General features: G+C 48.5%; 1 protein-coding gene across 1 annotated transcript in view; it reads left to right on the top strand.

Moving 5' to 3' along the window:
• The window catches only part of LOC120849015 (peptidase M20 domain-containing protein 2-like), a 39,580-nt gene extending 27,278 nt beyond the window's left edge, over positions 1 to 12,302 (top strand). Inside the window, exons 4-6 of the mRNA XM_040221103.3 lie at positions 6,616 to 6,757; positions 7,762 to 8,004; positions 9,744 to 12,302. Of these exons, the coding sequence (XP_040077037.1) occupies positions 6,616 to 6,757; positions 7,762 to 8,004; positions 9,744 to 10,036 (678 nt within the window). The 3' untranslated portion in view covers positions 10,037 to 12,302. The remainder of the gene's footprint in view (positions 1 to 6,615; positions 6,758 to 7,761; positions 8,005 to 9,743) is intronic.
• The last annotated feature ends 1,148 nt before the right edge of the window (positions 12,303 to 13,450 follow it).

Below are 13,450 nucleotides of genomic sequence, written 5' to 3'. Positions count from 1 at the left end.
AATCTGAGCGACAAATTTTCAGCTTTTTCAATAGCTGTCAAAGAAATAAACTGCAAATAAAAGCGATTTTTTTCGTGTTCGTATTAACAGTGGAGTGCAGTGAATGTATCTGCCTTGGGGGGTGACATGAAACCATTTTGCTTGACTATACACTTCTTTTTATTCCTTTTGTGTGTTTATGAAAGTGCGTTTTTCAGCTTAAGCTCCTGCCCAGTTTCTGCCTCACTTGTGCTACGGTCTTTTCTTGCAATAGAAGGCCACGCAACATAGTCTACTCTTACAATGCTGAATCAACAGTAACACTGTAATTTGGTTAGATGCAATATTCACACGCACATTTGAGAAGTAAAATTGGAGTCGTTGGTAAAAGTTTTTTATTAAAATATTTCTAGATGCCTTTCAGCCCAGTTGGACAGGTATTTCGCTCAGTACAAAAGCTTGAACATGATTTACTGTGATAATTTTATGCATTCTAATATTAAACAAACAAAAAAAAATGTCCATGATCTTTGTGGGTTTCGGCCAGCCGTCAAATTATGCCGTCTGCGCACATCACTGCCTGCTGCTTCATGACGAGCACCCTCTTGTGGTCTTCTTCTAATTTTTTTTTGATGGACGGCATATGGGGGCATGCTGTGCGGCCAACAAAACCCCAACAGTTTTTCAGGGGTGTTCCCTTGACCTTGACGGCCTAATAAAAAAGACAAAGAAAAACACTCTTACAACACGGCAGTAATTAAACACTACCAAAACATGTGATATGGGACTTGTTACTCCTCTAAGATAAAGCGTATTTCCATTGTAGGGTTGTAAAAAACAAAGTATCGTAAATTAATATATATATATATATATATATATATAGTTGTTCCTTATTTCTGCTAAGGTTTGAGGCCGTCAAACTGTGCATGCAAGGCCCGCTACGCCGGAATTCAAAACGAAACTTCTGAAAACTGTTCTAATCTACCACTATTGCTTAGAAGTCCAGGGTTGTGTTTGCTAAATTTTGCATTGTTTATGCCTGTCTGGTCTTCACCAGACAAAAAATTGACGTGGAATATTCTTTCGACCGTTATTGGTAACTCTTTTCAGAACACCACCGGGTAACATATTCGGCCGCCATATTTTGGGCATCGCTTTTAGTGCGAGACTTGTGACTAGAACCCATTTCATATTCAGTATTGACGCAGCATTCGTGTCTAATACACTTAGACTCGCATCCGCGACAAACAATGACGTAGCTCTCTTGCTCCCTAGACACTTGGCCAAAATAAGGCGGCCTCGAAGACTAGCGGCACCATGGGTTGCACTTTTAAATAGGCTGCATTCAAGTTTCTATTACTTTGGAAATCTACCAAGGAAATCCAATGCAAACATCTCTTGAGGAAAGTTAAACAATTCAAAGGTTGCGAGCGAGTGTGAATAAATAAAGCTGAGAGGGAATGGTTTCTTTGAGTGCAGCTTGCGAGCGCTATGCTCGTGGTCAGCTTTCAGTGGCATTTTCGACAGGAGGGCGCGTGCACAGGTATAATAGGCGTTCAAGCACGACACCCGTACATCTGACTGCATAGCCATAGGACGTCCACAAAAACACAATGACTTTACCGACGCCGTGCTGGTTGCAAAGTGATACTCGTTCACTTCGTTTGATTATGCTCTTTTGTGTTACATAGAACTCAAATCGAATGGTTTACTTTTCACGCGCGGGGCGTACGCTTTACTTCTTGATTCAACCTCTTTCAAGCTGAGTCACGGTGAAAAACATCGACGCGTATTGAGTAAGTGCAGCCATCTTGAAATCTAAGCGATCACGCTAAGGACGCTGAGGGCAGTCCGCTCTACAACTTGTGAAGCGGAGCGCACGCTCACTCCGCTAACTATACGCTCCAAATCAGAGCGGGCCACGCATGCGCGGTGGGGACGATGCTTCTCGCAGAGCGTAAAGTAGAGCAAAGAGGGCTCATAAAAGTGGCCTACTAATACTCACAGATTACGAACGCGCTCGTCGTGACTTGTCCTGACACTTCCCATGTACACCTTTGGCGTATAGAAAAAAGTAACTTTTCACCAGACAGAGCAGCTGTGCTAGAAACAGTGGAAACGCGAAATTTACACAAACCATACAGGGTCTCACCTGTGAGCGCAGCTCCAGTTTCGCCAGGGCCAACCACCTATGTTTGTTCATGTCAGCGAGCAGGTGGCCGAACCTATTGTTGATGTGACCCACGATGAGCTTCACAGAACTGAAGAACACCGACAAGCTCCGTCCAAGTGCTCATCCAAGTACGAACAGACGGTTGGGATAGGCCAGTCGAGGAAGAACCATGCAAAGCGTCTCGCTAGATTGGCAACACCCTGCGCCGATCTGTCGGGTGCTGGTGTTTGGAGGCCCGCATGCAGAACAGCCAGGTCCTTCTTTAAGCAGGATAGCTTCCTGAAGGGTTTCTTTTCCACGTTGGAAATATCCAGCCAACCGCGTTCGGAAAGGAAGCTTCGGCGCTTGATGGCACGAGGGATACGAATCATAGATTCGATGTCTCGCCAGCTTAATCTCGTTAGTAGAAGTCTCCTTCCTTGAGAACAGCGGGGATTCATCGTGCAGATGCCTTGCTAGCCTTGAGCAACTCTGTACTCGTACTACGCAAAAGGATGTACTCGCAATGCGCAAACTTCGTCCTTTTCCCTTATTTTTCTACTTCGAATAAGTAAATCTGTTTCAGTATTAATTCGAGTGGAGCAGAAGCTACAAGAGCGAGTGCCGGCCTTTCAGCGTCCTTGATAAGCACGCTCGCTCGTGCAGTGCAAGTACCGTTAAAGGTGTATCCACACGACGGACCGGGCCGCGGACCGATTGATCACATGATGCACGGCCCGCGGGCCGCCCGGCTGCAATGAGCATCCACACGGCGGACCAAAAGAGCAGACGACAGAGCGAACCGGCCGGTCTAACCCTCGACCTCACAGCTCCGCCAAGCGCATGCAGCGAGCTGCTTTGAGGCTATTTGTAAGGAGCCAAGATGGGGGTTGAACGAAAGAGACGTTTGGTCGCGGTGGCCCTGGCGTTGAATATTAAGGACGAGGACGACTTAAGTGAACCGAAAAAGACATGGGGACATCTTTAGATGATTATTTGGGTAGTCGTCGCGACTATTGTCCCACAGAGCGGGGAATTGCTCCATGAGCGCGATGAAGTAAAAAGTTGCATCGTCGCACAAGAAAAGGTTCGTCTTCTTCGTCTTCCATAGTTGGCGCCAAAAGAAAACGACTTAGGATTTAGATTCTAATCCAAACAACAAAAGTCAGCTTGTTGCCAGACTTAGCGCTTCAATTATACTAAAAACGCCGCGGTCCGCCGCCAAGGTCCGGGCGAGAAATGTCGCTTGGCATTTCTCAGAAGCGCGGGCCGCGGACCGCCGGCGGACCTCGAAAACCGGTGACGTAAGATCACGTGATGCGCGGCCCGCGGACCAAAACAGCAATTTGGCCCGTCGTGTGGATACACCTTTAGAGCAACATGCTCATGCTTATACCTTCGGCTTCACTCGCACACACGGTGGAACGATTATATTTATATTTTATAGCTTAATATTTCTTCAGGTGTGTGCCTACTCTTTTGTGTTCATTGTTGTCACCTTCGTTTTTACTACCTCTACAATCCCGCTCCCTTTTAGTCTCTTGGTGTTAACGCTTAGGTTTTTTTGTCTTACTAGTACTATAAACGTCCACTTGTGGGGCTACGCCAGCAAATTTTTCGAACCCGCTCAAAACGCTCTTACGCTGAAGAAAAACGCTCCACTAAAACGCGTTTTTGGACCTCCGCTTTCCATTCCGGCGAAGCGGGCCGCGCATGCGCAGTTTGGCACCGTCAGAGCGGAGCGGAAGATGAAAACGGTATACTAAAACTCTCTAATGTCTCATCTACAGCTAAGAGACCGATTACCCGTTGAGGCGCATCTCCATCAAGGCTGTATAAACATACAGAGCAAACCACTGCGCGCGTTCAGTTCACCCGCTGTTGACTCCACTTCACTCCGTTCTTCCGATGAAGTGTGATGGAAGCAACAGTCCCGTCAGTTAGTGGGTTGGCGCAAGCAAGCGTCAGCACCACCCCACAAACTAACAGCAACGCTACGTCCACTGAAGACAAAGCTGCGCAGCGAAGGGCACGCGACGCTGAGCGCAAACGCTTGAAGCGAGCGGCAGACCCTGAACTACAGCAACGAGAAGTGGCGTCCATTCGTCAACGTCGAGCGGCGGATGCTGAACTAGGACAACGTGAAGCAGCGGCGGTTCGAGAACGTCGAGCAGCAGAACCTGAGGTTCGGGACCGTGAAGTTCAACGTAAACGTACGAAGCGAGCGGCGGAACCCGACCTTCGAGAACGGGAAGCCGCGTTGGTTCGTGAACGTCGAGCAGCAGAACCTGAGGTTCGGGACCGTGAAGTTCAACAACGTTACTAACACCGTTAATAACACCGTTAATAACGATCCGCGATGCTCCGCATCACCCCATGGTTCCCCTCGGGAAGATGGTGTAATTTTATTTCCCCCACCCGCAGCCCCAAGTGGCAGCCGAAGGAACTACGGCGGAAAGATTACGTGACCTCGCTCGGCTCTAAGCTGCAGCATAACGCCCGCTAATGTCAGTAGAGAGAGGGAGAGGAAGCGCCCTCCGAGATAGCACACGGGAACCTACACGGCACTCCGAATGACGTCACTTGAAGGGGGATCAGGTGTGACCCTGAAGGCTGGGAGTAAGTTGAGGGGTGCCCGAAATGCCAATCTTTATCTTTTTTTCTACGCAACAGCTAGGTACACGCAGGCGAAATCGGTTTTCTGTTCTTTACTTCAGAAGTGTCAGAGGGCAACTTCCAGAAATCTTTGACCGAAGTCCGACAATCGTTGCACTCCCCCTTTAAGTGACAGACTACATCACATATTAAATCCAAAACTGCTTTAATTAATGCCGCCTTCAATCACGCAAACAGTACGGGTTGCCTCCTCGCTGTCATCTTCACATTTTTCTTGTTTTCGGGTGGACTAAAAACAACACTGGAGGCCTTGACGACAGCCATCCGTGCGTGCCAGTGGCTGTCCGGGCGCACGGGATGAGCTCACTCTAAGCCTCTGACCAAAGACAGATGCGAAGGGGAGTTCCCATCCCCACCCCCTAAGCTAAAAACAAAAAGAAGAAAAAAAAAACGCAACAAAACGGACCGGAACTAGAGGAAAACCTCTACGATTCGGCTGCAGCAAATACAGGAAACGCGTGCTCTTGACATCCCTTTACTCCGCGAAAATTCAATGGCCTTGGCACCGACAGCTTTTGCATAGGTGGAATGGCTGGACGCGAGCACCTTGGGGGTTTTTCCAGAGGCATTGGGCGTCCAGATTCACGAGTCCGGATTCGCCAAGACAGCCGATCCCGAACGATCCCTCGGCGCAGCGTGAAGGCGCGGCAGCCTGGAAAGCACGATGCGCCTGTGTTCTCTCGGACGCTGAGTTTGCCCCACCCTCCAGGGGATGATTTGGCGCTGTATGCGCCACGTCTAATGCAAATGAGTGGATTAGAATGTATTCTACTTGTAAAATATTTGGTCTTACCGTGGTCTACTTCCACATTCTTTGTAGTTTTGCAGTAATTCAACAAATTTCACACCAATCACATACGCGTTTTCTCGCAATGGCCCCACACATCTTGCAAATCAATGCTGGCTTGACACTTCTTGCGCAGGAGCAGCAAATGCCGTTAGATTTGTACGAAAAAAGCACCCACACGTCGTATGCCTCCATAAGCGACCGCCATATTTGATCCTATACCTTAACACATGAAGTAGTCTGCTCTCTGCGCGGCAAGCCCGGGAATCTACAGGCAGAACAAAAGATTAACTAGTCACCGCAAAAGAGTGAGGAAGAGCGAGTGCAGACTAAGGCCTCGGCGTTTTGTGTCATCCCGCCCTGGGGCCATTCTCTGAGGAACGTGGTACGGTCCCTGGTCGCTGCCCCGCATAGCGCTAAGTGCGCAGGTTCTTGGTTTCCCTCCTTCCTTCTCTTTTTCCTGGTGTCCTCTTGTCACAATATTGTGCCGGGCTTCCCCCTTTGCGGTAACAAAACTGAAGGAGATGCGGAGATTAGACCTCGCGAAGACGTGGGGGTGCAGAGCTCCTATTAAAATGCTTAGTGCGTAGACGCAAAGGTGTGCTGCCTTTGTCACTACTATACTCCGCGACTACTTTTCTTGGCAATGCAGTGGAAGGTACGTCCCGCGTCCCCTCTCCCATTTTGAGTGTACGCAGGCTCTCCTCCTCTCCTCGGAAATGGGGGAGCAGGAGAGCCTGCGTACACTCAAAATGGGAGAGGGGACGCGGGACGTACATTCCACTGCATTGCCAAGAAAAGTTGTCGCGGAGTATAGATATTTGATTGCGTACCCACAGTGAGTAGAGACAAAGGCAGCTATGTGACAAAGGCAGACATTGCGTCGACCCACTAATTTCGCCGAAACACAAGAAAAAAAAAAGCGGTTTCTAAGTGGCGTGGTTCACGTCTTGCGGGCGAAAGAACTTCGCTTGCGGAGTGGGGCACACGTCTCGAATCACTGTCGTTGCCCATCCTGCAGCTGTCAGTCAAGTTCCGAGGACGGACCGCGCACGCCGCAGCGTCTCCCTGGGAGGGTCTGAACGCCTTGGACGCAGCCGTCACCTCCTATATGAACATCTCTGTGCTCAGACAGCAGATGAAGCCTGCGTGGAGGGTGCACGGTGAGTAATTGGGCAGAGCTTCTTAACCTCTATCGGTGACAATAAACCCCCCCCCCCCCCCAAAAAAAAAAAAAGAAAATAATAAAACCTTCCCAAAGGAAAACTTTACGGAGAAGTGCTCCCCGGATAAGTGCTCCCCGGAGAAGAGTTCCCCGGAGAAGAGTTCCCCGGAGAAGAGTTCCCCGGAGAAGAGTTCCCCGGAGAAGAGTTCCCCGGAGAAGAGTTCCCCGGAGAAGAGTTCCCCGGAGAAGAGTTCCCCGGAGAAGTGCTCTCCGGAGAAGTGCTCTCCGGAGAAGTGCTCTCCGGAGAAGTGCTCTCCGGAGAAGTGCTCTCCGGAGAAGTACTCTCCGGAGAAGTACTCTCCGGAGAAGTACTCTCCGGAGAAATACTCCCCGGAGAAGTGCTCTCCGCAAAAGTGCTCTCCGCAAGAGTGCTCCCTGGATAAATACTCCCCGGCGGAATACTCCCCGGAGAAATACTCCCCGGAGAAGTACTCCAGGGAGAAGTACTCCCCGGAGAACTCCTCCCCGGAGAAATCCTCCCCGGAGAAATCCTCCCCGGAGAAATACTTCCCGGAGAAATACTTCCCGGAGAAATACTTCCCGGAGAAATACTTCCCGGAGAAATACTTCCCGGAGAAATACTTCCCGGAGAAATACTTCCCGGAGAAATACTTCCCGGAGAAATACTTCGCGGAGATGTCAGCACAGAAAAAATCCCCGGAGAAGAACTCCCTGAAGAACTCCCTGGAGAAAGACGCCAATAAGACGCCTTTCGTTAACAGAAGGACGCCGTCGATCAGGATTTAAAGTCATTTATTTCTATCGTTTTATTCACGTAAGATTTTTCAGTGAAATTTTTATACCGTTAATACATGTTTTTCGGCCACCTCTCTACAACAACCTCACTCATGCGGTATACCTTCAAACAGCCATCGATATCTTTGAGTTGCGCTGTAGGACCCTCCGACAAAATCAATCTTAGGTTGTTTTGTTGACTTTCAGGAGTGATGCTCCAGGCGGGCAAGTACCCGAATTTGATACCCGAAGAGAGTGAACTCAAGTACCATATCCGGGCCCCCAGTACAGAGGAGCTCGACGTGATCCTGTCGAAGGTGGAAGCGTGCTTTAGGGGCGCCGCAGAGGCCACGGGCTGCTCGGTCGACATCATCCGGGGCATGAAGTACAAGCACATGCTGCACAATGACACCATCGTCAGCGTCTACCAGAGGCACGGCGAGGCTCTTGGTGAGCATCATATTATAGACCCTAAGATACGGTGAAGTAAAATAACTGACACGACGACAGGTTCGTTCCCTCTAGTGCCCATCGGTATAGGTTAGCCGCAAGCTGCGGTACAAAACCTTCATCCAAATTGCGAGCCAAAAACATACTTTTTGTGTAAAACTAAAAAAAAAAGGCTCTGAGAAAATTAGCCGTCTGCGTAACGCCTTCATTTCAAACGTTTTGTTCACTTTCCATCCATTGAACAGCACGGCGGAAGAACCCACGTTGGCACCTAGCTGATCTCGCCAATCCGCAGTTCCATTCCCCACGATAAAACCCGTCTGTTATGGTCAGTAGTGTCCGCATGGCAACGAAGCGTCCTTTCAGACGGCCGCGCGCACGCAGCGTCTAAAAACAGCAATGGCGGACGCTATCATCTGAATGCCGTGTGCTAAAGTGAACAGGGCAACGCTAGCCAAAGTCGGACGCTCCGTTGTGTAGCGGTTGCCCGGCGGTCCAGACCAAGCCCCCCCCCCCCCCCCCCCTTTTTTTTTTAAATATATATATATATATCTTCTGTGTGCCTGTTTTAATTCGGAAGCGTGCGGGAGTATCTGGACGAGCAGCAGCCAGCCCGAATATTGGGGCGTCTTTTAATGAAATAAATATCACATCTGACTATATTTGGGCCCTAAGTGACCACATATGCGCTATAGTAAACTTAATTACAAGTAAACTTAATTATGAAATCATTCAATTTTTTTTTTTTTTAAATTTTGTCTGAGGCCGAGAGGTTCTACTGGCAACACTGAAAGCCTGACATCAGATGTTGTAATGTGGGACAATATGGAGGGCAGTACTGCTTGTTTCCGATGGTTTACAATAAGTTTAATGGCGTAAAATGAATTCTAATTAAGCTCACGCCAAAAGGAAAAGAAAACATGCGCAAAATGCTACGTTTTTCTTCTTTTTTTTTTTTTTAGGTTAGCGTTTGACTTTTAGGCAGTGTTGGCGGAAACGCGTTAGAACTTAAAACTTAGAAGTAACGGCATTACCGGTGATGCGTTCCTTTTTCTGTAACGTAGTAAATTAACGTACTCGCTCCTTTTCTAGAACAGTGATAGGTAACGTACTTCCGTTACTTATTTAGAGTAACGGGTAGCGTAGTTACGTTACTCGTAACATCCTCTTCTCGAGAGCTGAAATAAGCACACTTAATTTCCTCTTTGTTTTGTTTTGTGCTTATATACTTCATTTACCCGTCTTCTTTGTTCCCAGGTACTTGGGGATATATATATGTATATGTATATAATATGGGGTATATATATGTATATAACAAAGCCAGACCACAGCCCAGCTGCAGCCTTGTTTTAACAAAGAAAAGGGCTACTCATGTCTCTTGCCGCGTGCTCGATCTGTAGTCACTCCTTCCTGAAGAACCGGTGCTTCTTGTCTGTGGCTTGGTTTGAGGATTTCTTTTGTAGGGAACTTGAGGAAACGTAAGATGCAATTTGAAAGGGAAATGAGAAGCTTTTCTTCCAACGAACCTTGGGGTACAAGTCACAATAGGCACAAAAAAGATGTTTCTGGAGCTCCCTCTCGGCCACGCGTCCATAGCTCCGTGAGGCTGCAGGATCCAAAGCGTCGCTTCAGGGAATGTTCGCTCTCGCTCGTACATCGCCCACGCACTTTCATAGCAAATAAATCTCAAACCAGTAACGTGAGAAATGGTGAATTCAGCACGCGTGTCCTCGATGCAGGCATCACATTTGAGGGCGAGGACCCCAGAGCGGTGATCGGGACCGGAGCATCGACGGACGCGGCCAACGTGTCGCACGCCGTTCCGACGGCGCACCCGGTGTACGCTCTTCGAGCCACGGCCCGCAACCACACCCGGGAGTTCAGCCGTGCTGCGGGAGACCGGGACGCCCAGGAGCCCACGCTCAAGGTGGCCCGGGCCCTGGCCCTGACGGCCCTGGACTTCCTCAAGGATTCGGAGTTGCTTCGAAAGGCCAAAGAGGAGTTCGCGTTCAACGCGACGCCCAGCAGTTAGCTTGCCCCAGAAATACTTCTTTCTGATACACCTTTCACTGCTCCGTGTATTGCCCAACATACAGGGTGTTTTTTTGTCTTTTTTAACACAGTGAAAGCTACACTAATTCGTTTTCTGCGGGTGAGTTATATGGCCAGGGGGACAAAATATAAGTGACAAATTGTCCTAATAAATAGAATAATTAACTAAAATGTATTAATCAACTTTTTAATGAGTGAAAATAGACATATGATTCTAATCAAAAACTTATTGAGCGTTATTTAAACCTACCAAATGAGTAATTATTGGAAATAATTTAGGCGGGTGGGAAGCGCAGTAGTGCGCTAAAGGGACCACTCGCGCGACAGGCACAAGGCTCGGGCTACGGTAAGAGACGGAAAAACCGCGCGGGTGTTTGATCACGCCTGTAGCCTTGCTCCTGCTACCCGAGGGGTAACTTTAGCACTCCACCTGCTTTCCACGCGCGTTAAGTCGTCCTGATATTGACTGATTTATCGGTCTTAGGTGACGCTCAGCAAGTTTATAATTAAAACCATACGTTTATTTCCAATAGTGAAAACGTTAACATACTTATAGTTAATTAGCCGACTGATCGTTATAATTTGCCCCCTCTACAAATAATGTCCCCGTGGCCGTACAACTCGCTTGCCCAAAGCGCAATAGTGTCGCTTTCGTAAGTTTTTTTTTTAGCAAATTTGTTAGGCTTAAAAAGAAACGGCCTGTGCTGTTAATGAAAGGACGGCGGGGTGGCCTCTGAGTTGCCAGACCCCCAGCGCCAGTTTCTCAAATTTGATGGCACTTGGGCGTTTCGTGTGCATAGAAGGTAATGAGTACTTACATTCTCATTGTGTCAGAGACTGGAGGTGCTGCTATAATGTGCGTGCTCTGTGCTCGCCAGTGTCTCTCTTGATAACCACGAAACTATATTTAAAAGAACCGTGTCACTCGGCCATATTAATTTTTGATGCCGAATCGCATTCTCGCGGAAGCTAATCAAGATTTTGTATTCGTGCCGTTCGTGGCACGTCGCGCAACTCGCGGTACAAAGTCGTGTCGTCACGTAATGTCACGGTGTCAACGTTATGGATATACTAGTCACCGAGACGGTTCCAGAGTAGTTAGGCTCCGAAGCTCCGCGCGCTCTAAATCATCCATATACGTGACTCCAATTGGGAGCCTTGCATGTACACTGTGCAATAACTGTACGGATACCGCGCCGTCGGCGTGGTCGCCAGGTCTTTTAGGTGTGTGGCGCTCTGGATAACCGCTTTCTTTTGCGACATTATTTACAATGCAGTCTGAATGCCCTCGTGTATCTAACTCCGAGTTTCAAGTTAATGACCCCGGGTGTCATGCCGCACTGGTCAAATCTTTCATTTTGAAATGAACCGTCTATCACTGCCTAAACATCCAGAAAGACAAGTAATACACTCGATGAGGGTGGCCTGCGCCGTGTTCCCACTGCATTGGCGAACTTTATCGCTCAGACTTGGAGCTTAGCCGATTATTTCTGGCATCACATTAAGCCGCTGGCATTTTTTTTTATTTATGCCTTTTTAGCATATCGTAGAAAGCGATAAAATGCAGCAGCATTTTATTGATTTCTTTACAACTGAATGCAAGATTTTCAGGACTGGACAGGAAGAGGATAGATTGAAACATAGCCTCAGGTTCTTGTGATAGCCTGAAACTTGCTTTGTTGGTCAGATGAAGCTAGCAGCGAAGTTCAGCAATGATTTCCCCATGACGATTCTCAAGGCAGTTGGCCGTCGACGCTATCTTTGTAAAAGATTAATGTGGACAAATGAATGTGACAGTGAGTTACGAGAATGGCTTGATATGAAATCTGACTCTCTAAACCACAAGCACCAAGTATTTTTCTGCCGTCATTCATTACCTAAACAGCAAGACGCGTCTTACTCACTCGGGGCATCAAGTGACATACCTATCTAAACCCGGGCTGTCAAAGCTTCATTAATCAAGACAGAGAAACAAAAATGTAATAAAAAAAGGTCAAATGGCAACCGCCTGAGTGCCCATTTACACAAATCCTTACATTTTTTTTTTTATGCTTTATACGAAGCGAAGCAACTTGAGTAGACTGCACTGCAATAGAATTCATATTTAGAAGCAGCCGTTTTTCCAAGCATCGTTCGTGCAGAACCAAGTTCAGTGAAACAGCCTGATCGGCGGCCGAGCCGACGAGCAATACGCCTCGCAAGTGGGCTTATTTTCGTCTTCTGCGCATGAGAAAGGAGGTAGCGGTGACGTCAGAACGCCGAGCCCTGATTGGCTGATCGCGACCCCATCTGAGCGTCGCATGCCCCTTTGCAACGTCGTCTGCTCGCAACGTCGTCTGCGTCTGTCTTACCTTTCCCGCGACTTTCGGAAGTGCAGGTCTTTACGAGCGAGCTCGACTTCGCCTTTCAGAGAGGGCAGACGAAATAACTCGAGCGGTACGTTGTTTCTGTCTAACAACTAGCAGACGCGCATCAAGGGGGGAGGTCAAAGGACTCACTGGCGAGGTGTCCCGAGGCGCCGAGGTTTGTTTGCTAAGAACCGAGAGGTGAGCTTGTTAGTGTCCGCAAGTTCCCTCCCGAATACTTTTTCCTCCTTTCGTGTGCGGCGAGACTCCTCCCTCTTTAACGGCATCGGCGGGTTGGCGCAGTCTGCTTTACGTCTGCTAGTCAAAGCGATGGCTGCTTTACCTTTCCTGCGTCTGTCGGAGATTCACCGCTTTTTCAGCGGCGAGAGTCTCCGCTCCCTCGGAAAACAAGGAGATGACAAGAAAAAGAGATTGACCTCTTGATCTAAAATTGAGGTTAGCGATCAAAGTATAATATGGGAAGGGTTCACAAGGGTCGCGCGGGCATGTTCCATTCAGCACGCCAGCCGGTCGTGGGCAAACTGTCTTGGCCAAGGACCGTCGGAGTGCCTGCTGGGCCTATCTGCCGAGCTCTCTTGGCCGAGGTCGGTGGGATCGTGGCCCTTGGAGCTTTTCCCGGGTGTTTGTGGATTCAGCGTTCTTGTTCGTCGTGGTTTATTTCAAGTACTTTTTCCTTTTTTTCTTGCTGGTTGTAGTCGGGACGCGTGAGAAGAGAACGTACAAAAATAAACGTCCGTTGGTCGTCGCGACCAAGTAACTGAGCGACGCTGTCGGCCATGCTGATTTGATCGTAAGAAGTGCGTAAGACAGCTTCGGAGCTGCCGTAGGATTCCGTCGTAACCTGCGCAAAACGATCATTTCGTTTCGTGAATACGAATTTGTTCTCAAGTTTTGTCTTACGCACATATTTGGCGTAAGATCGTTTCGTGAATCTGGCCTCTGCACTTCCGAAAGTCGCAGGAAAGGTAAGACAGACGCCGACGACGTTGCGAGCAGACGACGTTGCAAAGGAGCAGACGACGCTCAGA

Source organism: Ixodes scapularis, unplaced genomic scaffold (assembly GCF_016920785.2).
Source record: "Ixodes scapularis isolate PalLabHiFi unplaced genomic scaffold, ASM1692078v2 PGA_scaffold47__10_contigs__length_4178495, whole genome shotgun sequence".
NCBI classification, from domain to species: domain Eukaryota; kingdom Metazoa; phylum Arthropoda; class Arachnida; order Ixodida; family Ixodidae; genus Ixodes; species Ixodes scapularis.
Note: the sequence above shows the minus strand (reverse complement) of the source record. Positions and strands in the feature narration are given on the sequence as shown.